At 40.1% G+C, this 24,005-nt stretch overlaps 2 protein-coding genes across 2 annotated transcripts; both read right to left on the bottom strand.

Moving 5' to 3' along the window:
• Positions 1-5,813, bottom strand: znf865.L (zinc finger protein 865 L homeolog). The gene is made up of 2 exons (XM_018226193.2): positions 5,037-5,813; positions 1-3,193 (listed from the first exon to the last, which is right to left on the bottom strand). Exon 2 carries the CDS (start codon positions 3,172-3,174, stop codon positions 295-297), a length of 2,880 nt encoding a protein of 959 aa, XP_018081682.1. The 5' UTR covers positions 3,175-3,193; positions 5,037-5,813; the 3' UTR covers positions 1-294.
• Positions 5,814-11,917: 6,104 nt separating this feature from the next.
• On the bottom strand, positions 11,918-16,098 carry znf235.L (zinc finger protein 235 L homeolog). The gene is made up of 2 exons (XM_018226195.2): positions 15,997-16,098; positions 11,918-13,634 (listed from the first exon to the last, which is right to left on the bottom strand). The coding sequence occupies exon 2, from the start codon at positions 13,613-13,615 to the stop codon at positions 12,062-12,064; it is 1,554 nt and encodes a 517-aa protein (XP_018081684.1). The 5' UTR covers positions 13,616-13,634; positions 15,997-16,098; the 3' UTR covers positions 11,918-12,061.
• Positions 16,099-24,005: the final 7,907 nt, after the last annotated feature.

The raw sequence follows: 24,005 nt of genomic DNA, 5'->3' as shown, positions 1-24,005 counted from the left end.
AAAATGATAATGGCAGTAATTCACAGCACTGACTATAATTCATCATTACTTGTAGCCGATGTAACAGCAGCAAAGGTTTTAATATTCAGTGAACAGATACTCAACAAACCCAGCACAGGTAATGACTAGCTCTGCTCACAGGCTGCTGTTACACTGCATTTAAACATAAAATATGGACTAATTACAATATCTCAACCTTCTTATAGTTACAGTAAGGAACGTTACATAAAATGTGGTCGGTGAGGAGCAATAGCAAGGCTATAAACTTTGCAAGTAGGTTTAGTAAGAACCTGGTTACAAAGTCTTCTGTCCTTCAACAAGTGCTGCAGCAGCAGCTAATCTCTCCATTTTATGTGTCTGCCGATGCTTTTTCAGTCCATAAGTATTGCTGAAGGCCTCACCACAGGCTCCACATTTGAAAGGCCGACCACCTTGGTGGGTTTGCACATGTTTGCTAAAATACTTAGGGTCCTTGAAAAGCTTGAGGCAACAAGAACAACGTAGGTCTGGTTTAGCATCATGGGAACGCTGGTGCCTAAGGATGGATGAAATGTAAAAGAAACTCTTCCCACATTGGTCACAGCGGTAAACCTTTTCACCTAAGTGCACACGTTGATGTTCTAAGAGATTGGAACGGTAGCGGAAAGTCTTACCACAGGTCGGGCAACGCTGAGGACGAGCCACGATGTGCAAACGTTGATGTTCTGCCAGACTGGATGACTGGGCGAATCGTTTGTTGCACAGAGCGCACTTGTATGCTCTCTCCCCAGTGTGCACCACTTTGTGCTGACGAAGATACCAAGAATGCAAGAAGCCACGGCCACAAATAGTGCAGCGGTAAGGTCTTTCTTCAGTATGGCAACGCTGATGGCGCATGAGGAGGGCTGCTTCCCAAAAGCGCTTTCCACACACAGAACAAGTGAAATGCCGCTTCTGCAAGTGAGTCCGGCGATGAAGTAGCAGATCATAAGCCCCTGCAAAATTCTGTCCACATACATTGCAAGCGAGCGTGCGTCTTACTAAGTGAACATACTTATGAGTAACTAAGCCAAGAAAGTGCTTGAAACTTTGACCACAAATACTGCATGAAAATCGCTCCCCGCTTGGGACCATAGGGTGTTCCTCAAAAGGAGAAGACACAAGTCCAGCAGCTGCGGCTGCTGCAACAACTTCGGTTCCAGGAACATCATTAGGGGCACTATTCTCTAAGCAATTTACTTGTTGACCTTCTGCTACATCTTGACACTGACTTACAGGGTGGAGACGTTCCGGGGCTGTCTGATGTACTAGCTTGTGCCACATCAAATTTTCAATAAATCCAAAACATTTACCACATGTATCACATACATAAGGCTTCTCATTCATGTGCAACTCCTTGTGGTTCATAAGGTGAAAAGAGTCTGGAAACCTCTCTCCGCAATCAGTACATCCAAAAGTAAGTCTGTCCGGTGGAAGAGAGCCAGTGGCCACTGAACAAGGTAGCTGGAGTCTGTGGATCTGTTTATGGCGTGTCAGGCTCTGAGGGTAGCCAAAGACCTTTCCACACAACTCACACTTATATGGTCGCTCTCTAGTATGTACTACATGGTGTTTAGTGAGGTGAAATGACTCTCTGAATCGCTTGCCACAGACTGAACACTGATGCGGCTTCTCTCCAGTGTGAATGCGTTCATGTCGCTTGAGAGTTTCCCGTCTACCAAAGCCGCGTCCACAAACATTGCAGCAGAAAGTCTTAGCATTGTTATTTACAGAAGATGGTTTTTGCAAAGAATTAGGACCAAAAATAGACCCAATTTTCCCAATTACGCTAATAGCAGCATGGCCAACATTTGATACATCTGTACCTAGAAGAGAAGCTGCCTCTATTGTAACCGATGATGTGGGTTCCTTAATCACCTCATTGAGGGGTGGTTGCTGCTGTACCAAAGGCTGCTGCACCAATGGCTGTTGTAACAATGACTGTTGTAACAATGGCTGCTGATGCAATGCCAGGCCTTGTTCGTGAACCTGTTTATGTCTCAAAAGGCTCTGGGGGGCAGCATAAGACTTGCCGCAGAATTCACATTTGTAATCTGGCCTCTCACCTGTATGTGTGGTTTGGTGCTTCAACAGGTATGACGTGTCCCGAAATGATTTTCCACACACCTCACACTGAACTTTCATGGAGTCAGAATGGGTCTTCACATGACGTTTTAAACTCTCGCGACGATTAAAGCTTTTTGAACACACACTACAACTGAATGGCTTCTCTCCTGTGTGTATGATCTGGTGCTGATGAAGATGACTTTGTTTCTTAAACACCTTCCAGCAAAGAGTGCACGTGAATGGCCCGTCCTGAGGTAAGGGGATACTCTGCTCACTGCCAGTTACAGGCATCTCAGCAGAACCGGCAGCGGCCTCAGACATTGCAGCGGCAGCTGCCGCCACTACTGCAGCTGCTGCCGCAGCCTCTCCGTCTGCGGGTGGGACTGTATTAGTTAGCTCTGCTTCCATTTCTTCTTTATGACAACGCCTGTGCCTTATCAAACTTGAGATGTGATTGTATGTGCGCCCACAAGTATTGCACTCGTAGGGCCTTTCACCAGTGTGCACCAGCATGTGCTGTACTAGATGTGATGATTGCTTAAATGACTTTTGGCAAACTGTGCAAGGAAAACGACGGTCAATGAGATATTTCAGGCGACGAAAGTAGTTTTTATCGTCTTTGTTCTCCTCTTCAGGTTGCAACTGTCCCTGAGCTACAGGGAGGCTACGTTTTAGGTTGTTGAACAGATGTTGATGACTTGATAGATCAACAATCCCCCACTGCGCTGTATTGAAAGCACTGTCAAAAATGGTCTGGGTAGTTGTGATTGGGGTCTGATTGTTGAACTGCTGTGTGGTAGCTATAATATCTGGCTTTTTGGAGGGAGAAAGTGAAGAGGAAGCAGGGGCTTCAACTTTAAATTCTTTAGGTTTTGAAGTGCTAGTACTTGCAAACTGAACGTGATTGGGCTGGGCCTGATGATTGTAATCGTACTGAGGTGGAGGGCAAGGAAGTGCTGCTACAGCCTTTGCGTGCTCATGGTGGGTGTACAATTCCATAGGCTCAAAGCGCTGATGGTTCAGGAACTCCAGGAAATCAAAAGGGTAGTTCTGAAAGTGGATTCCCTCATCCCCTGCATTAGCTTCCATTTCACAAGTCCAAACTTTCCTAAACAAAGAAATAAATAAAAAACAGATATAAGGTCAGATATGAGCAAGTGATGACGACTTAAATTCATATGCAGTCATTGCACTGAATCCCCAAGTTTGTCTGCGTATAAATGATTGGTCTACCCATTTTTACCTAAAGTAACCACATTTCATTTGAATCTCCTAAGCCTGGAGCTCTTGGTATATTGAAATCACTTACAATGTACTGCTGCTGGGCTAATGCGAATAGGAAACCTGCTCCAGATGAAGAAAAGTGTTACAACCTTCACCATTCATCTGGTTTAAAGGAACTGCCCCCGTGGCTAGACAGCAGTTTGTTTATTTAAACTATAGTAGTGTTTCTGAAGTGTTTCAGTACAGCAGCAAGAACTAGCTTCCGCTTCAGCAGTCTAGGCAGAGATGTGGAGCGCCGCACCTCGGATTTTGCAGAATCGCCCTTTCGCCATTCTACAGTGTACATCCAGAAGCAGAGATTTAATATGTTTAGTGTGGATTTGTCACAATTTTTTTGTGTTACTTTTCCTTTAAATTGTGAGTCTAACTTCTCCCAAGGGACCTGTTATGTTATTTTGTTACAATTACTTATTTGCTTATCTCAAAATGATAACAAAAGTATCTTATCTGCAGCTGTGGCTGTTCTGGGCTCTCTGCCAAAAGCCAATTAAGTTAAAAACTTTGTTTCTTTTTCTGGCTGTTGAGGGCAAGAGAAAATTGTGACTTTCCAGTACAAACGAGGGACTGCGGATTGAGCTGTCAAAAGAGGGACTGTCCCTCTGAAAACAGGACAGTTGGAATGTATGATCTACTGTGTATCCTGTGCTTGAATGGCTGCCCCCATGGCTACACAGCAGCGTGTTTATATAAACTATAGTAGTATTACTGGAGCAAACACATCAGTTTTACCAGGGCAGTAGGGATGTGTGGGCCGACCCCTGGAGAAAATGTGTGGGGCAAGCTCTTCTCTTCTTCTCCCCGCCCGCAACCTAGTACTGCCGGCTTCCGGCGCTGGAATTTATAGACTTCCGCCTGCCCGCTCCTTACCCGCATCCGACCCAGGACTGCTGCTCCCCTTTATTTATAGACCCGCCCCACAGTGACGTCACAAAAGGGGTGGGTCAGGCGTGGGTCTATAAATAAAGGGGAGCAGCGGACCTGGTCGGATGCAGGTAAGGAGCGGGCGGGTTAGGGTCTGGTGTGGGTCGAGAAATTCTCGACCCGCACATCACTACAGGGCAGGGCAAGTGTGCATTACATTGTCATTCCATTAAAACACTTTTTTTGGTGTTACTGTTCCTTTAAAATTGCAAACTGGAGAGCTGCTGAATAAAAAGCTAAATTACCCCAAAACCACAAATAAAAAAAAAACGAAGACAAATTGCAAATGGTCTCAGAATATCTCTCTCTACATCACACTGAAAGTTAATTAAAAGGTGAACTAGTTCTTTAATTACTAAATAAAAACATAATTGTATTGGTCTCACCCGTAGGTGATGAGCGTGGGCTTGTGGGCACCCATTGGTTTCAGAGATGACTAAATTGGCTGCAGTTTATCATTTATATTTGTTAGAACTGCAAAAAAAAAAAAGCTCCCATCATTGCCTAGTTTGGATGTAAAGGGGGGGGGCTGTCAGCTGTTGCTCAGCAGCAAATAGGGAAGACATACTTGTAAATTGCTAAAGCTGTCAAGTTTCCGGATTGGAAATCACTTCATTGTATTGCACTGCAGTCTGCAGCACGATGAATCCCAGTAAAGTGAATGCTAAAGAGGAAAGCTATTGGACAGGTTTGGGATGTAGGAAAAGGATGGGCTGCAACATCATAAGAACATGTGACACAATCACCTGTTTAAATGAAAGAAAGCCTGAGCCTCCCAGCGGCAGCCACACCCCCTCCAGCTGCTGCTGCTCGGCCTCTGAGCATCCCGCCCAAAGGTCCCGGCCGATTCTCATAACACAGCCCGCAGTCCCGGATCGTCGTTTAAATGCCCAGCTCCACTGCTCCTGCAGGCCAGCTCGCCCAGAGTTGCGTCACCGTCTCGACGTCACGGCTTCCGAATGGCGGCGCGCAATGACGCAGCACGTAGCCCTCCGGGGATTGACGAGTGCAGACGTGACATACGTAAAGCCGTCGCACAGGTTGAAGGCGCCAGTATTACGTTGTTGCCAGTGCGGCGATGTTCACTCACATTCTTCTCCCCCAACCATACTCACTTGTTATTTCTTTTGTTGGGCAGAAGGAAATAAATCATTCTGATTTTTTACCCTGGTTCTTGCCTTTAATTCCTGTTGCTGCCAGAGCCTCAACTTGTTGAATGTTAGTCAAAAACATGTTTTTCTTAGCTCAGTCACACTCAATGCCAAGGGGAAAATACGTGTTTTCTTGGCGTTTGCTCGCAATGGCGCCCCAGTGGGGTTAATCTTGATTGGTGTTGTTTGTGGAAACTGGGATTCATTTAAGAAAAGACGATGGCTGGAATTGGCCAAAAGTGTTTAGGTGTTTTTGACTTTTGGTATCATATAGTTCCATTATTTTTGAGCAAACCAGGGTCACATTTTTCACACTTAAGGGACCAAACAAGGGTATTTTTTCGTGCAAACATTTTTTTTTTTTACAATTTAAGGACAAAACCAAGGTTAATATAAGAAAGACGATGAATCTGACCAGATGGTGTTCAGACTTTTTATTCACTCTGGTATCATATGTTTCTAGTTTTGTTTTGCGCAAACTAGGGAACATTTTTCACAATTAAGGGACGAAACAAGGGCAAATTTAAAAAGTCTGACAGAATTTGATCAAGCAAAATCTTGAGCTTTTAGGCTCTGTTTCTTGGTAGGATCAGTGGGTAGGGTTGCCATCTTTTCCTAAATGTTTTACCGGCTGGTGGGGGGGTGGGTCGTGACATCAAAATTGGCGGGGCTATGACACAAAAGGGGGCGGGGCCGCGGCACAGGGATTTCACGACGGATTTCAGTTAAGTTTTACAGGGGATTGGGGGCAGGCCAAGGGGTCTTTTTAAAGAGTATTACAAATTTACTGGCAGCTACATTGCCGGTAAATTTGTAATACCGGCCCTGGACTTGGCAGGTGTTTTACTAGTAGGCTAGTAGGGTTGCCACCTTTTCTGGAAAAAAATACTGGCCTTCCTATATTTTTGCCATCTTTTCCTATTAATAACATTAGCATCAAGCATAATTTATACCTGCCAGGCCGGTAAAATACCGGCCAGGTGGCAACCCTACTGGCTAGGCCGGCAAAATACCTGCCGGATGGCAACCCTATCAGTGGGTCCTAGTCTTTTGTGGATACAAGGGCCACATTTTATACTAATTTAGGGACAAAACAAGGCCTACTTTAGGACAAAACAGTGCACTATTGAAGTTCATATAAAAATGGGTTCATGAAAGGTAAGATGCTGTTATTAATATTGTTATTAACTTAAACAGGTCCTTGTTCTTGATCCTTACTAAATTTGCATGAATCCATATTGGTGGCAAACCAATCCTATTGGGATAACCTTGGTTCCAACCATGTGTAATGTGGTTAAATCTTGCTTAATTTTGCTACTGGATTGCACACAGGGTGACCGCTGAGACACGTGCCACTGACACAATTTGGGGGGTTGTAGAATTGTCTTATGCGAAGTATAAATGCTGCTGCATATTTAATCATTTTTGAAACATATGTGTGCCTGGATTGTAATATCTATGCCACTGGCTGTCAAGGACCTGACTGCCAACTCCATAAAATTTATGTTTTTGTCTTTTCTTGTGCAACAAGTTTAGTGGCACCATGCAGCATGGCAATCTCAAAGAGCTTACAGAGGTGGTTCACCTTTAAGTTAACTTTCAGCATGTTATAGAATGGCTAATTCTAAGCAACTTTTTATTGGGGTTTCATTTTTTCTTTTTTTATAGTTTTTGCCTTTTTCTTCTGACTCATTCCAGCTTTCAATTGGGGCTCACTGTCCCAACCTAAAAAACAAATGCTCTGTAAGGTTACAAATTTATTGTTATTGCTACTTTTTATTACTCCTCTTTCTATTCCTAGGGGCAAATTGACTAACGTGGGTGAAAATTTGACAGTGTGACGTCATTTCCGTACTTCGTCGATTTACCAACGGTTGCTAGCGTAACTTCGCTAGTGAAGGAGATAGACTCTAGCGGTACTTTGCTCCCTAACGCCTGGCGAATTTGCACTCTGGCGAATGGACGTAACTACGCAAATTCACTAAGATGCGGATTTTACTGAAGGTTTCCTCTTGCGCCAGACTTGCCTTCGCCACCTCAGACCAGGCGAAGTGCAATAGAGTAGATAGGACTTCCTAAAAAAATAGTTGAACATTTTTCTAAGTCCCAAAAAACGCTAGCGTCTTTTCCTTTTTCAGGGTGATAGGCTGAAAAAGAACATAATTTTTTTGGGGGGGTAACCGGCTTCCCCCCTAAATTTCCTAACATATGGCAACTAAACTATACACTGGGCTCATGTGTAGGGCACTATAACAACTTTATTTTATTTCATTTAGGTTTCCCGGGCTTGTGTAGCGTAATGTATTTGCTGCAACATATACGTCCATTCAACTTTAACTTCCCGCAGTCTGCAAATGAGGCAACGCTAGCGCAAATTCGCTTTTCTTGCTGCAGTAACGCTAGTGCAACTTTGGCAGCATTCGGCATCCTGGATGCAACTTTGGATTTTAGTGAATTAGTGTTGTCCTGGTGAATCTACGCCTGTCGAAGTGTTGCAATGTGATCGAAGCTGTCGGTGGCGAATTTTCGGAGGTTAGTGAATTTGCCCCATATAGAGAAAAAAATGGAGGTTTGAACTTTATAGTAATATACTATAAAATGTCTATCAGGTTGTTAGTAGATATTGCATACAGAATACAGGATAAGGAAAAAGCCATAAATATATCATCATCCAACGATATGTGGAAAAAGACAGTTTTGTTGTAGGATGTTTTACTTGGTTCGCTGTATAAAAAGAAGTCTAATAAACTGGTGTTTAAACATAAAACATATTACCAAAAACTCAGTAAAATATTATGTCTGTCATTCTGAGACCTTCAACTTTTTTTTTTATCACAGATGTTTATTGCGGTAGAACATACAAATCAGCAGAATCTACAAAATCTTACAAAGAACAGATAATGGCCATAGTTCACTATAATCTATAAATTAAGCAAAGTTTCCTAAAAGGTTATTTACAAACTACAAAAGTTTCCAGTTAACCTACAAAACACAACGGATAGCAGTCTGAAAGCGTATGTCAGTCTTTTCCACATCACAAAGGAATTAAATCGAAAATGTTTTCCCTTCCTCCGAGCCACATAGTATTTTCTGGGGTCATTAAAGAAGTTACTATACATTGCATATATTTTACACTTATATCTCCCACAAATTGCAATTCCTCCTTTTTAATTAGCAGGAAAGGCTCTAAGGCCTGAGGCATAAGGCACTGTGAATAGTGATTAAAACCCAAAGGTATCACTTATACAAATGCCTTTGTATTTTTTTTTTTAGATGAAAACAGTTCATACGGGGGGGGGGGGCTAATGCTTAATAATGATGGTCAGAGGAAAGTTTTCTGTGGTGGGCAACAAAACTTTTTATTACAATGTCTTGCAGCATTGCCCTAATACATGCTAATTATAGAGGCAATACATTTTAAAAAATAGTGGTGTTAAAGGGTTTTGGATTTTTTGTAAATAACATATATACATATATTTACAAATCCTTCATTGGCTTCTCAACACCGCCAATCAATGGATGTCACATTTCAATAACAAAGGGCAAGTAGCACCTGTACACATACTGCTGTAAGTGAGGCAATGATCAAACTGCCATTTTTTTGCCCATAGTGCTCTGTGCCTTGTAGCAGTGCTGCCAGCAAAGGTGCAACTGCTCAGGGGTTTAGTTATCAAAGGCCGAGTTTTAGGATTGAAAGCACAACTCTATATGTTTTCTGATTTAAAGGAACACTTTAATAGGCTGCTCACCTGCAGTCTAATCAGACCAGCCACCTTTAGCTGGACAGCTACAAAACTCAAATAGAAAAAAACTTGAATCAGTGAATTCTGGGTGAAGAACCTGAAAACTCGTATTAATCAAGTTTTTAGCGAAAAAAAACTCTAATCGTTCGAAGTAATCGAGTTTTTTAGCGAAACCCACCAAAAAAAACCTTGAACGCTACAAACATCTACAAATGGTTGAAGGGACCTCTGCCATTGACTTCTACATGACCTTGACATGTTTTAGCTGGAGCAGTTTCGTATTCGATCTACAGAATTTCCAGATTTGGGGTATATTAAATCTCGAAAAATGCGATTTTTTCACAATTAACCTGAAAATTTGAGTTTTGACGGAAAAATACCCTCAAAAAGGTATCACTTATACAAATGCCTTTGTATTTTTTTTTTTAGATGAAAACAGTTCATACGGGGGGGGGGGCTAATGCTTAATAATGATGGTCAGAGGAAAGTTTTCTGTGGTGGGCAACAAAACTTTTTATTACAATGTCTTGCAGCATTGCCCTAATACATGCTAATTATAGAGGCAATACATTTTAAAAAATAGTGGTGTTAAAGGGTTTTGGATTTTTTGTAAATAACATATATACATATATTTACAAATCCTTCATTGGCTTCTCAACACCGCCAATCAATGGATGTCACATTTCAATAACAAAGGGCAAGTAGCACCTGTACACATACTGCTGTAAGTGAGGCAATGATCAAACTGCCATTTTTTTGCCCATAGTGCTCTGTGCCTTGTAGCAGTGCTGCCAGCAAAGGTGCAACTGCTCAGGGGTTTAGTTATCAAAGGCCGAGTTTTAGGATTGAAAGCACAACTCTATATGTTTTCTGATTTAAAGGAACACTTTAATAGGCTGCTCACCTGCAGTCTAATCAGACCAGCCACCTTTAGCTGGACAGCTACAAAACTCAAATAGAAAAAAACTTGAATCAGTGAATTCTGGGTGAAGAACCTGAAAACTCGTATTAATCAAGTTTTTAGCGAAAAAAAACTCTAATCGTTCGAAGTAATCGAGTTTTTTAGCGAAACCCACCAAAAAAAACCTTGAATGCTACAAACATCTACAAATGGTTGAAGGGACCTCTGCCATTGACTTCTACATGACCTTGACATGTTTTAGCTGGAGCAGTTTCGTATTCGATCTACAGAATTTCCAGATTTGGGGTATATTAAATCTCGAAAAATGCGATTTTTTCACAATTAACCTGAAAATTTGAGTTTTGACGGAAAAATACCCTCAAAAACTCGATTTATTTGGGTAAAAATCAACTCAATCTTTAATAAATAACCCGCTAAGTGTGTGATACCCACAATATGATAGAATTGAATGGTTTGGCACTTCTATTTTTGGCATTACTGCTCCATCAAGCATTGGAAATGTATTTCAATTTACAGTAGCTAATGTATATATGTTTTTTATACACATAACCACTATTGCCATGCATTCACCCAAACTAACTATTCTTTATTTGAACTGAACTACCTATGCTTGTTGTCACACTAACTCATAGCACACCTTTATTTATATTATTTGGTTTGCGGGTTTGCACAGCTGAATATAAATATGGAGTCGAAAGTACAATGGCGATTGCAAAGCCATCAGCTATTTTATTAAGTCTGAGGTGTTCCAAGACCAGCGAAAAAGTGATAAAAGCATCACTCATTGAGATGAAACTGATTTTTATCAAGCTTGCTTTTTTGGATCATCATTCTGCTTTGCAATTATTATTATTCATTTTTTGTGCTGTAGAAAAAAGAAAATGCCTAAAGCGTTTTCGCTAGAGGCATTTTAAATTCTCATTTCCATGTACATTAAAACAGTATCAGTATTTTAATACTAAATAGACTAGTTAACCAGTAATGCTTGTTTACCAGAGTAGAAGGTTGTAGTTGAATTGGTGGTAAAAGGGTCTGTATATGGTTTATTGTGAAACTGTAAAGTGGGGCTTTTCCTGTTGATTATAATGACAACACTACCGATTACTGGAGACAGCTCATTCAAGGGTAATTCCATTTAAAACATCATGGGTTTGAATGCAGTCTGGCTCCATTAAAAACATGGTCTATGGACCAGATGAGAAATACTACTCTTTCCATCTTCCTGAAATAACCGGGTACTTCATTTGAATCAGCTAGTAAACCTACATTTATACAGGTATCATAAAAAAACGGGATGCAGTTTCATACATTGTGACTTTCTATTTTTATATCTGTAGAAAAAGGTCAAATCAACTGGACTTGCTGTGTTTTTTTCCTTGACATTTCACCAGTCATCCAACTGGCAACTTCAATTCAGAATAACTGAATAGAGCAGTGGTCCCCAACCAGTAGCTGTTGAGCAACATGTTGCTCTCCAACCCCTTGTATGTTGCTCTCAGCAGGTGCTTATTTTTGTATTCCGGGCTTGGAGGCAAGTTTTGGTTGTATAAAAATCAGGTGCACTGCCAAACATAGTCTCAATGTAGGCTGACAATCCACATAGGGGCTACTAAATGGCTAATCACAGCACTTATTTGGTACCCCAAGAACATTTTTCACGCTAATGTTGCTCCCCCAACTCCTTTTACTTCTGAATGTTGCTCATGGGTTCAAAAGGTTGGGGATCCCTGGAAAAGAGTATTCTGAATTGAGAATGATGACTGGTGAAATGTCTTCAAGGAAAAAAACACAGCAAGTCTAGTTGATTTTACTTTTTTCTACAGCTATACCATGACCTGGATGAATGAGAATGATCACAAACTTTCTATTTTTATATTTTGGTGAATCTTCTCACTGCTTCTTAGTTTTCTAGCAGCTCAAATGGTTTGCTAGATGTCTTCCACAGGCCAATAAAATTACATCAAAACTACTTCAATTGAGTTGCCGTCGTCATCATCATCACCTAAAATCGTAGTATCAAGAAAAGCATTTTGCCCATGACTTAGCTCATGTGCCTTAAGCTGTTGTATTTGTGTATAAGTCTTCTGACACAGACGGCAGTGGAATACGTTGTCCTTAGTGTGTACCTGCTGGTGACGGAGTAGGTCACTCGACTCACGGAAAGCTTTATGGCATGTTATACAATGATAGGGTCTTTCTCCAGTGTGAATTCTTTTATGCCGGTCAAGATGAGAAAGCTGCCTAAAAGTCTTGCCGCATAGGTGACAGCCAAATGGACGATGTCCTGTATGAATCAGGTAGTGGCGATGAAGACCTGAGACACGAGCAAACGTTTTTGTGCAGAGGGTACATTTTAAGCTATCTCCGCTGTTTTCAATATTAGCCGCAGGATAGGAAAGTGCTTTAGGTTTGGAATGTAATTCTTCATGTGAATATTCTGGTTCTGTATCTCTGGTTTTTAAAGAGAACATGGGCTGAGAGTAAAAAGAAGAAGAAGTATGCTCATCAGGAATAGGCTTTTCTTTAATATGCCTTTGCCTGTGAAGCCGAGCATTATGCAGGTGCTTGAAGCTTTTTTCACATATAGAACACTGATATGGCTTCTCCCCAGTGTGAACTCGTTGATGCTTTAACAAATCACTAGTGTCACGAAATCCTTTCTGGCAAATTGAACATTTGAAAGGCCTCTCTCCAGTATGGATCAAATAGTGTCGCTGCAAGTGAGTCGCTTGCCGGAATCGTTGGTCACACACATTACAGGTGAAAGGCTTCATTCCAGTGTGAATAATGGTGTGTTTCCGCAGATTTGATGAATTATTAAAGCATTTCTTACATTCTCCACATTCATACAGCTTCTGTCCTGAAGGCCCGAATTTTAGGTGCAAAGGGCGATGCGTTTCCAGCTCTTCCTTAGTGACAAACCATTTACTACAAAAAGAACACTGGAATTCTACTGGTAAATCGTCATCTTCATGCACAGAAGAAATTACCTGCAATTTGTTTTGCCTTTGTAGAAGAATCTCTTCAATTCTTGTGTGTTTCTCCTGATGTTTTTTCATATAACAGACACGGGAAAAGCTCTTCTGACACACAGGGCAACTGTAGGGCCTTTCTCCTGTGTGGACACGGAAATGCACACGTAGTTCAGTAGAGTCTCTAAAACCTTTGGAGCAGTAGGCACACTGGAAGGGGCGTTCCCCCGTATGAACTAGGCGGTGGCGGTCAAGCTGAGATTTTTGTCGGAAGCTGCTTCCACATTCATCACAGACATAAGGCCTCAGTCCCGTGTGGATGTTTTTATGACGCCTTAAGTTAGAAGGGTCAGAGAAGCAACGGCCACATAGATCACATTCATACTGTTTGCGTCCCATTACTATACTTGGCTGATTGCTGGCAACGCCAACTTTCTTCAAAAATTCTCCCATGGTGAAGGGGCTGCTGTCCAGTTTAGCCTGTGCTGCCTTAACACTGCTGAGCATTTCACTTAAACAGGATGTCAAGCCTTCCATCTTTCTTCGTTATTGTCCACTACAACAACAAAACAGTAAAATGCAGTTAGAAATTCCTGATGCCCACAGGTGATCCAATACATGTGCCACATGTTCATATCAAACTAAAGTTGGTGACAGATATTTGGACAGTTTTGTCATTTTTAATTCAGCTGGTTAAGCTTGTGGGGGCTTCTTGGACTTCCATCATAAAACTCCTATCCTCCTCATCCTGCATCCTGGATATGATCAAAAGTTGTGTAAAGTAAAGGACACAAGCTGATCGTATTTTGGAAATGTAATGCACAGTGTTTCAGTTAATCAGCGATTGTTAATGTAATAAGGATATATAAATGAAAAATAATGATCTGAAGTAATGCGGCAAAGCTTCCTACGTGTGTTATATAAATACATTTATAACAAAGCGTGCTCAACTTCTCTGCATCAGCCACCTCCACAAAGAATAAGCCAGTGAAACCATGCTAGCTTAAAGGGATACTGTCTTGGGCAAAACATTTTTTTCAAAACGCATCAGTTAATAGTGCTTTTTCAGCAGAATTCTGCACTGAAATCCATTTCTCAAAAGAGCAAACAGATTTTTCAGTTTTCAGTTTGCTCTTTTGAAAAATTGATTTCAGTGCAGAATTCTGTTGGAGCAGCACTATTAACTGATGCATTTTGAAAAAAAACATGTTTTTCCATGACAGTATCACTTTTTTTTCCTACCTCTAAATTTGAGTGAGCTCAGTAAGCTAATGGGCGGGGGTTCACTCTGCACCAGGAAGAAGGGGAAACAAGCTGCTGATAACACAGGAACCAGAGCAGACTGGCAGCAGGGACTAAGGTACATTTATCTGGGGGGCTGATTAGAGTAAATTTAGAGATAGAAAAAAAACCCGTTTACTTCTTCTTTAAAGAAAATCTGTATGTATATCAACATTTGTATCTATACCAAAATTCCCTATGTGTCATATATTTGTAATGCTGTCCCGCATATTCATCCATTGTCTCTATGAAGGCTGACAGGAAATGCTGGAAGTTTAGAATAGTATATATATTTTTTCCTTTTGGGGGGCCCCAGATTTTGCTTTTCCTTGGCCTGCATGACGACTAACCCAGGCTGTGATGATGGCTGAAAGACTGAGGTTCTTAGAAGATAAGCAATTAAATGAAGAAGAAAACTGGAGAGCCTTCCAGTGTGAATAAATGTAGTTTTTATTGAGGTCCGAAACATGGAGTGCTTCAATAAAAACTACATTTATTCACACTGGAAGGCTCTCCAGTTTTCTTCTTCATTTATGATACTGCTGTGGAGATGGCTACTCTACTAATCTGTTGATGAGCCTGACTATAAGGGTAGGACTACATAAACGATTTCGGCGCAATCCGACCAAACGCATGCCACAAGTCACATGCAACAAAAATAAGGTAAGTGAATGCATTGCCGCATGGTGTCGCATCGTTGATACTACGCGACTGTCGGATGCAATCAATGCACGCTGCGACACCATGCGACAATTCTGTCTCTTACCTTATTTTTGTCGCAGTGCGTCGGATCGCGCCTAAATCGTTCATGTAGTCCTACCCTAAGTCATTTGGAGGATTGTTTGTTAAACTATTGAAGATAAGCAATTAAGTTGCTGGCACACATAGAATAAAAGTATAATAATATAATAATATGTATAATGTTCCCATTGCCAATGCCCACCATTGTGGCTGTGCACTAGAGGTGATATATTTTAGCAGATTTATAACTAGGGACCTAGCACTATGCTGTGAATCTCTAAAGATTCTGTACCATATGTTGTACCCCCCTTTATCTATACAGGACTAAAGGAGAACAGTGATGTATTACTTGAAATTGAGGACAGATTTCTAGATTCTGTTGCATACCATAACACTGCAATAAATCTCATGCAAATATTAACTGCTAAAGGAATCTCCTTGACTGGAGTGATATCAAATGGATCTGGCTGGAAAATGAACCAACACATAATACAACTGTCAGGGGCGTAACTATAGAGGAAGCAGACCCTGCGGCTGCAGGGGGGCCCAGGAGGTATAGGGGCCCCATGATGCTCTAGTTCATATACAATTTCAAAAAATATTGATAAAACAGAACAACCTCTGGATATGTTGGGGGCCCTAAAATTAATTTGCTGTGGGGCCCAGTAACATCTAGTTATGCCACTGACAACTGTACATGGTCCTGTGCATTTGTTATAAGAAAACTATGCCAAGTGTTAATTGCTACCAAAATTAGAAGCAGCCTAATTAGCCTTGGGTATTCACAATGTATCCCCTGCTAATAAGAGAACAATGGATCCCATCAGTGTGCATGCACGTCCTGTAAATTGTGGGGGGCCGAGCCGATGCACCTGAGCACTATCCCCAGCCATTACCTGAGGGACGTATTGTTCCTAGGATGTGAGCAGCCTGTACAGATGTGCAGTGCAGACACTCTGCTTTCCCTTTCAGTCTGCTGCAAGCCCCTCGTCACCCCCCTTTTCCTGGCTACTGGGTATTTAACTAATGCAGTGTGTGAGCTCACAGGAAGAGTGCCCTGCATTTCCAGACAACAGGGGAACAGAGCAGGAAATATTCGTTCCCACCACGAACCAAAAGAGGACAGCTTGCTGTGCAAGGGGATGAGAGTTAAGGTTCTGTAGCACTAGTTCTAAAATGCTGTACTTATACTGTATGCTGTTTTTGCAATTGCACTGCTAGCACCTTTAACATTTTCCCTAGGAGCTGAAGGGATGAAGGCTGACTATGCATGGCATAAATACAAAAATAATCTGTCAGACACTATACAACGTAGTAATATGCCCCATGGGTGCTCTCCTAACCATAACCCTGCAATATAAGGAATATTAATGTATTTAATAGTTTCTTGTTCATTTCAAGTAAAAGACACAAATGCAGCCAGACAAATGATGCCAGAAATTGTATACAACATAGGCAAATGTCTGAATTTTGCTTACTGCTTAGTAAGTTTACTTCTTGTTCAGTATTAAGCTATTCAGCTATTAGAGTTAATGTATTGAGGCATAACAGAGGTATAAAAACACTCATTCACGCTGAAAAAAATAATGAAATTTTTTTTAAACAGAAACCCAACAAATCATCTCAGATATGTACATATTTTACAGAAGAAATTATGTAAGATATATGCAGGACCAAAAAAAAAAAGATTTGCTCACCGCTTTTCACCCACAATATAGTGGGAAATTAGATATAGTTAATGGTGGTTTAAATAAAATGCAGAATCAATGCAAAAAGTACTTTGAAATGACTAGACACTTTGGAACTGGCATTCCTGTTGATCAGTACACTCCCACCAAGAAGATGGGACATCATGACATTTTAATGGATGGATCTAAGAGTGTCAATGTCTTTGGGAAGCAAGCATCAATTAATTTTGATTACCCAAGGAGCCCGAAGTACAGTTCCACACCCATTAAAGTCTTTATTCCATTTTTGCCATGTATAATCACTTGGAAAGCTGATGACCCTCTCATATATGCCACTGTCTGAATCTTGTCCGTATTCCATGGTACTAAGCAGTTCTTTACAGTATATGCCAACCTCTTGCATATTGAGATCATAACTAGGATATTACAGAGTTATGCTGTGGATTGTTTTTAGCTCTTTGCTCCTGTCATTTGTTCTCTGGAAACCTTTAGGGGCATATTCATTTTCTGAAAGATAAAATTCATATAATGACCCAGTAGTCAGCAACAACCAAGATTTTCTAGATTTCTGTAGTTTTCTTTGTCTCTCATTTTGACAAAAACATACTTAAAATTACATTCATTAAATCCCACAATCCCTTAAAGAGCAGAGTTCAAATTGTAATTACATTTTTTAAAGGTTTTATTTATGCTTTTAACATTATACGGTTGATAGAAACAAGAGAAAGAACCATCGCATATTACATTGTGCAGTAGAGCAGATTATGTTTGCATGTGACAGTACAAAGTGACATTTATCGAGTCTAGTTCAGTGGTTTAATTAGAGGGGCTAGTATATTGGAGCCCTGTTTATGTAGCTATTCAGAGGGCCTGAATAGTTAATATTCCAGCTGTGTTTCTGGGTTAGCTTCCAGCCAGGGTGCCCGGATCTTCTCGAACTTCTTAGTACAGCCTCGCCCCTCGTATGTGAGTTTGATCAGTGGGAAAATTTTGTTAATCTTTACTATCCAGTCCGGTACTGTGGGAGGTTGGGGTGCCATCCATTTGGTCATCAGGAGTTTCTTTGCATAAAATAGCAGAGTTCGGATTAACGATCTGGTTCTGTTTTGGGGCAGTATATCTTCTACTACACCCAATAGGCATACTTCTGGGGAGCAGGGGCCCTGGAAGGCCAGTTTGTTGGCCATGTATTTCACTACTGATTTCCAGGATTTGTTGATGTGTGGGCAGTTCCAGGTCATGTCATAGAACTCCGCTTCCCCCCCACATTTGGGACAGATGGCCCCTGGATTCCTTCCCATTTTTTGCAATTTGCTGGGGGTGATGTATACTTGGTGCGCAAATTTAAGTTGGATAAGTCTGTCTTTTAAGAAAATTAGGTCTGAGTAGATACAGTCTGTTGCCTCTACCCAAAGCTTGTTAGTTATTGTCGGTAGAAGGGCTTGCCATTTTGGAAGAGCTTTGTCAAAGGGGGAAGGGGATATTTTGAGCAATGTAAGAAGAAGGCAAATAATTCAAAAATTAGAGAAGAACAATTGAAAAATTGCTAAGAATTGTCCATACTATACTAATACTATACTCATATTATACTCTTCTATACTACTATACTAAAAATACTACACTATGGGAGTTATTTACTAAAATCCAAATTTATGTAATTATTAGAATAAAAAACGCTCGACCAAACTCCCATGCCCCATTTTACCTTATTTATTAATAATATAACTTGAATAAATCTGATTGGGAAAAAAACAGAGAAAATCAAGAGAAAACCTGAATCGTACTAATTTTTCAGGCTTTTTTCCCGAAATGCACGATTTTTTCCGTTTTTTTTCCGAAAACACAGAAAAAGTCTGATTTTTGGGCTAAACCCACCGAAGACCATGATAACTTCAATTTGAGATGGGTGCCTCTCCCATTGACTTATACAGGGCCTTAACAGGTCTGAGATGGCGGATTTTCGGATTCATGCTTTTGCTGCATCAAGGTATAATAAATAACAAAAATGTTAGTTTTTTTTTTGTCATAAAAAATTGGAGATTTTGCCCCAAAAAGCCCGGCCAGATAAATTCGAGGTTTAGTAAATAACCTCCTAAAAGTTAAGTTATAATATTGTACATGCAATTCAGATATTTCTCCTGTCCATATTAATGGACACCAATATGTTTGGTGGACAATCCTGACCAATATCTGTGCACCATGGGATATCCGTTGGTTTGCCAATGGGGCAGGTTTGGAAATATCATCTGCTGATGTACCATGTTGGCCAGGTTAAGTGAAACATAAACATAAAAAGTTGGCCATATTTTGTCTGGCCATCCATTTGGCATGCAGGGCCAATCAGACACATATTGAAGATCAAAAATTCAAAGATATATTTCCAGTCAATTCTCAAAGTTAAAAAATCACTTTTTATTCATCATAAATATTAAAAAAGTAGGCATACAGACCAACCGATACTCCGCCCTACGCGTTTCGCACCCACAGGCACTTATTCATAGGCATTACTGTTGTTACATTTGGTCACAAAATTTTTTAATATTTATGATGAATAAAAAGTGATTTTTTAACTTTGAGAATTGACTGGAAATATATCTTTGAATTTTTGAATTGAGTGCCCTTTGGAGTTGGGGGCTATATTCCAGCACTTGGCCCTTTTTGACAGGCCTATATAGACTGCAGCAGTTGAGTAGTAAAGTTTTTTTTTGGATTTTACATATTGAAGATCGTCAATAGTGGAAACTGACTTTTGGTATATTGGGCGTAACTACTTACTCAAAATTAAAGTCCTGATGTGGGTGATAGCCACAGAATGCAGTCTCCAGTACATAGGGATTAAGCACAACAGCCTTGAATCCTGGGTGGCAAGTAATACAGGACACTCTAACATCCACTGTTTTTGTCAGCATCTCTTGTATGTCTTGGCAGCAAAGACATCCATAACGGTCCTTTAGAAAGATGCACTTATCACATGTGCAACTACAATATAAGCAAAAGACAAATCATTGCAATGCAATTTTTATGCCTTGAATTTCCATCCAGATCTCAACTTCCTTTTGTCAACATCCTTTCCAACAAGGCTGTAATAACAGGAGAAGCAGACCCTGAATGGTGTGAATGAACATTGAGGGCTTTTTTGAGCCATGTCATATGCTGTTTCATTTTAGGAAGAAGGTCATGATCTTGGACTTTTAAGGGTTTCTAAAACTATTTTGCTCTCAGTCCCCATCATCCAACTTCTAGTTACACCACATATTTATTCCAGATGAAAATGTTGTCTTTTTCAAAAGCAGTTATAATCTAACACCACAATAACTAAATATTGAGCCTGACTGAAAGGGTCAAGGAGAGTTTCTCCAACTGCTTAGGCTTTCCCTCGTTGGTGGTCCAGTGCAGGGGGTTATTGAATTCGTTTTACTTATAAATACTATGAAGATTATAGCAAGGTGACTATTACAAAAATGGTTTTGTTTGTCACCAGCTAACGGAAGGCCTAAATAAATTTTTGATTATAAAGGGGGCTTGAACCCAGAAAGTCTTAAAACATCTCCACTCCAGTCATGTAAAGGAATTGCATGGTTAGGAGGCTAGATGTCTGTCTATCAAAAGTAGGGATGCACCGAATCGAGGATAAGGTTCGGCCAGGATTCGTCCTTTTTCAGCAGGATTTGGATCTGGCCGAATCCTTGTGTCTGGCCAGACGGAATCCGAATCATAATTTGCATATGTAAATTAGGGGCAGGGAGGGAAATCACATGACATCATCACAAAACAAGGAAGTTAAAAAAAATGTTCACACCTTTCCTGTCCCTCATTTGCATATGCAAATTAGGATTTGGTTTGGTATTCGGCCGAATCTTTCACAAAGGATTTGGGGATTCGGCCAAATCCAAAATAGTGGATTTGGTGCATCCCTAATCAAAAGAAATGGTATTTGTAGTTGAGTTTTAAAGGGGCAGTATACCACCTTGTTCTACAATATCTATTGTTTTGTTATATCTTCAGCTAAACAGGACAAACACAGAGACTAAAGCTACTCCATGTTTGGTCCTTGCGAGGTGCATAAATAATCCCCATGCATAATGGAATTCTGTTTTTCTGTGCACTGGCATCTAAAGTATTTACGAGTGTTTGGCACAAGCCTTATCCACTTATGTTAAACAACCCTTTAACTTTCATCATTTAGGTGACATCTTGTGTTTCTCTGAAAATTCATCATGTTGCCTGAGTGCCCTGTACTTTGTACAAATACAGATTGCCTATAAAGAGAATTTTATGTTCATATTCAGTCACCTATTTTCAGTCTGAACCCTAAAAAGTATAAATTATTTTATTGTTTATTTATTTTAGATCATTATTATTATTAATAATAATCAGCTCATGTATATTCAACCTGTGCCCCCCCCCCAAATTGATGCATTTTCAGCAGCAGCTAAACACCGATGGGAGAGGGATTATATCATATATCAGCATTGTTTGCTCAGTTTATCTTTGTATTCATAAAACACCCCTTTATTAGCTACTTAGAACAAAGCGACCAGACTGAACTTTCATGTTTTATTAATTCTGTTCTGTTTCCTGTGAAGTTCCCTTTCCTGTCTGCGAAAGTAGCTTTTTCATGTAACACAAACCCCACTGTGAATTTACCCTTAGAAAATAGGTGAAGAAAACTCCAAAAAATGGAAACAATATTTTATTTTTCCTGCCAGAGTTGTCTTCATAGTTATATTCACTCTCTTCTTCACTCTCATCGAAGGAGTAACAATAAGCGTTCACAATATAGGCCATTCCGGCAGCTTCTTGCTTTTTGCTCAGCAGAACAGTAAGGGGCCGATTCACTAACTTCGAGTGAAGGAGTCGAAGGTAAAAAACTTCGAATTTTGACTTTTTTTTTGGGCTACTTCGACCATCAAATGGGCTACTTCGACCTTCGACTACGACTATGACTTCGAATCAAAGGATTCGAACTAAAAATCGTTCGACTATTCGACCATTCGATAGTCGAAGTACTGTCTCTTTAAAAAAAACTTCGACCCCCTAGTTCGCTATCTAAAAGCTACCGAAGTCAATGTTAGCCTATGGGGAAGGTCCCCATAGGCTTGGCTTACTTTTTTTGATCGAAGGATATTCCTTCGATCGTTGGATTAAAATCCTTCGAATTGTTCAATTCGAAGGATTTTATCGTTCGATTCGAAGGATTTTATCGTTCGATCGAAGGAATTATCCTTCGATCGAACTATCTGCGCTAAATCCTTCGACTTCGATATTCGAAGTCGAAGGATTTTAATTCCTAGTCGAATATCGAGGGTTAATTAACCCTCGATATTCGACCCTTAGTGAATTGGCCCCTTATTGTTTTGTTTTTAGTCTTGAACGATTTATGCTCTTCCCTCTATTTACTGTGGGTTTTTCCAAACCGCTGACTTAAATGAGATGTTATTCTTTTTAGCAAGCACTTTAAACTTAGGGGATTTTCTGTCTGTTGGAGGGGGAAGTGTCTAACTGATAATATTGTTTTTGCTGCAGAAAAAAAGTTAAAAAAGTTCAGACATTTTGTAGGATTTTCTCCCCCTAGTGGTAATACAGACAAGGACATTTATGGACATATATGGATGACTTCTAATATGAAAGCTGATCACTGGTCACATATTGTACAGCAATCTTATTCCTGGTTGGTTTCTGACCCTAAAATTCAGATCTTTTCTGAACCTTTCCTTTGTCTTACCATTCAAAGTTCACGATATGTTTACTAATGTATATGTAAAATTTGCAACATTTAACCCATTAAGTGACATCAGAATATCCCATTTCATTTGCACTCGTTTTTTGAACACTTTGTGCTCTCTCATTTTAGGGGCATTTCCTGGGGTTTAGTTTACCTAGGAAAATTATATATATATATATAGTTTTTTTTAGGAGAACCCGAGCTTTCTAAATCTGAGATTTTGTATATTTTCATTTATGGAACAAGATTTAGAGCTTTAAATACCAAAAACAAAAAAAAATGAAAAATTGCTATTTTTCATGATTTTGGGATTTACACCAGAAAACCATTTTATTTTACACACGAATAGTCAACTGATTTGGAAAGCCTCAAGTGTCTTGAACGTGTCAATACCAGTTATGTATAGTTTTATGGAGATTTCTGACTTCTATAGATCAAAAATTCCCAGCAGTAAATTATGCGTGCTTTACATTCCATAGACAAAAATCCTGGAACAGTAGATTTATCACAGAAACCATATATTTTTGAAACGTACACATTCTGCCAAATTTAAAATGGCTAACCATGTTTTTCTATATAACCTCATTTGGTAATTATATTTCTTATCACAACTTCCTGTATATATCTATTTAACAATGAGGGTAACCCTTCTCCTTTTAGATTGTAAGCTCTATTGGGCAGAGCCCTCTTCACCTCTTGTATCGGTTATTGGTTGATTTGTATGTAATTCTGAATTTAATGTATAAACCCAGTTATTGTACAACTCTGCGGAATATATTGGCGCTTTATAAATATATGTTAATAATAATGTCTCTCCTTGCCCAAGCAAGGCATTGTGTAGCAGCCTTCCTGTGAGAATAATGTGTGGTTATCTGCTCTGTATGACCCTGCAGATTGCCTGTTTGCTGCCTGCCCAAACCTTGACCTGTCTTCTTGACTCAGAACCTTTGCTGCCAGCCTCAACCTCCTGCCTCCTATAGGACATTCAATCTGACCCATGTCAGATGCCAGCACCTATTCTAGCCCCCCAAAGTCTCTGCCAAGGTTGAATCCTCACCAGGTCTTGAAGCAGAAAGCCCAGGAGCCCAAAAGTCTGTTGAAGGAACAAAGTTCTTGTAATTGCCTTTTTTTTAATTGCCTTGTATCCAGTAGCGTACAATTCGATAGTGTAAGAGACCGTCACTAGCGCAGCTGCGCTCCCCATTGCCAGCCGAATTTTAGAGCGTTACCTCGTTCGCCAGAGTTTCCTTCGCCACCTTAGACCTGGAGATGAAGCTACATCCTCCTCAATCTTAAGTCAGTGACATCATTTCCTGTATGCCGTAAAGTCATAAAATTTCTAAAAAATGCTTGCGTTTTTTCATATTTTAAAGCGGGATTGCCTTCAGAAGTTCGAACCAATAAAAATGTTTGTGTTAACATTTTTTTTCAACCATTTGAGGGGTATGTCACATTTGTTTTAGGGTGGGCTACTTTAGAAGACATAGAGTAT

The sequence above is a fragment of the Xenopus laevis genome, chromosome 7L (genome assembly GCF_017654675.1).
Source record: "Xenopus laevis strain J_2021 chromosome 7L, Xenopus_laevis_v10.1, whole genome shotgun sequence".
Taxonomy (NCBI): domain Eukaryota; kingdom Metazoa; phylum Chordata; class Amphibia; order Anura; family Pipidae; genus Xenopus; species Xenopus laevis.
The sequence above is the reverse complement of the archived record's forward strand: the minus strand, read 5'-3'. Positions and strand labels throughout refer to the sequence as shown.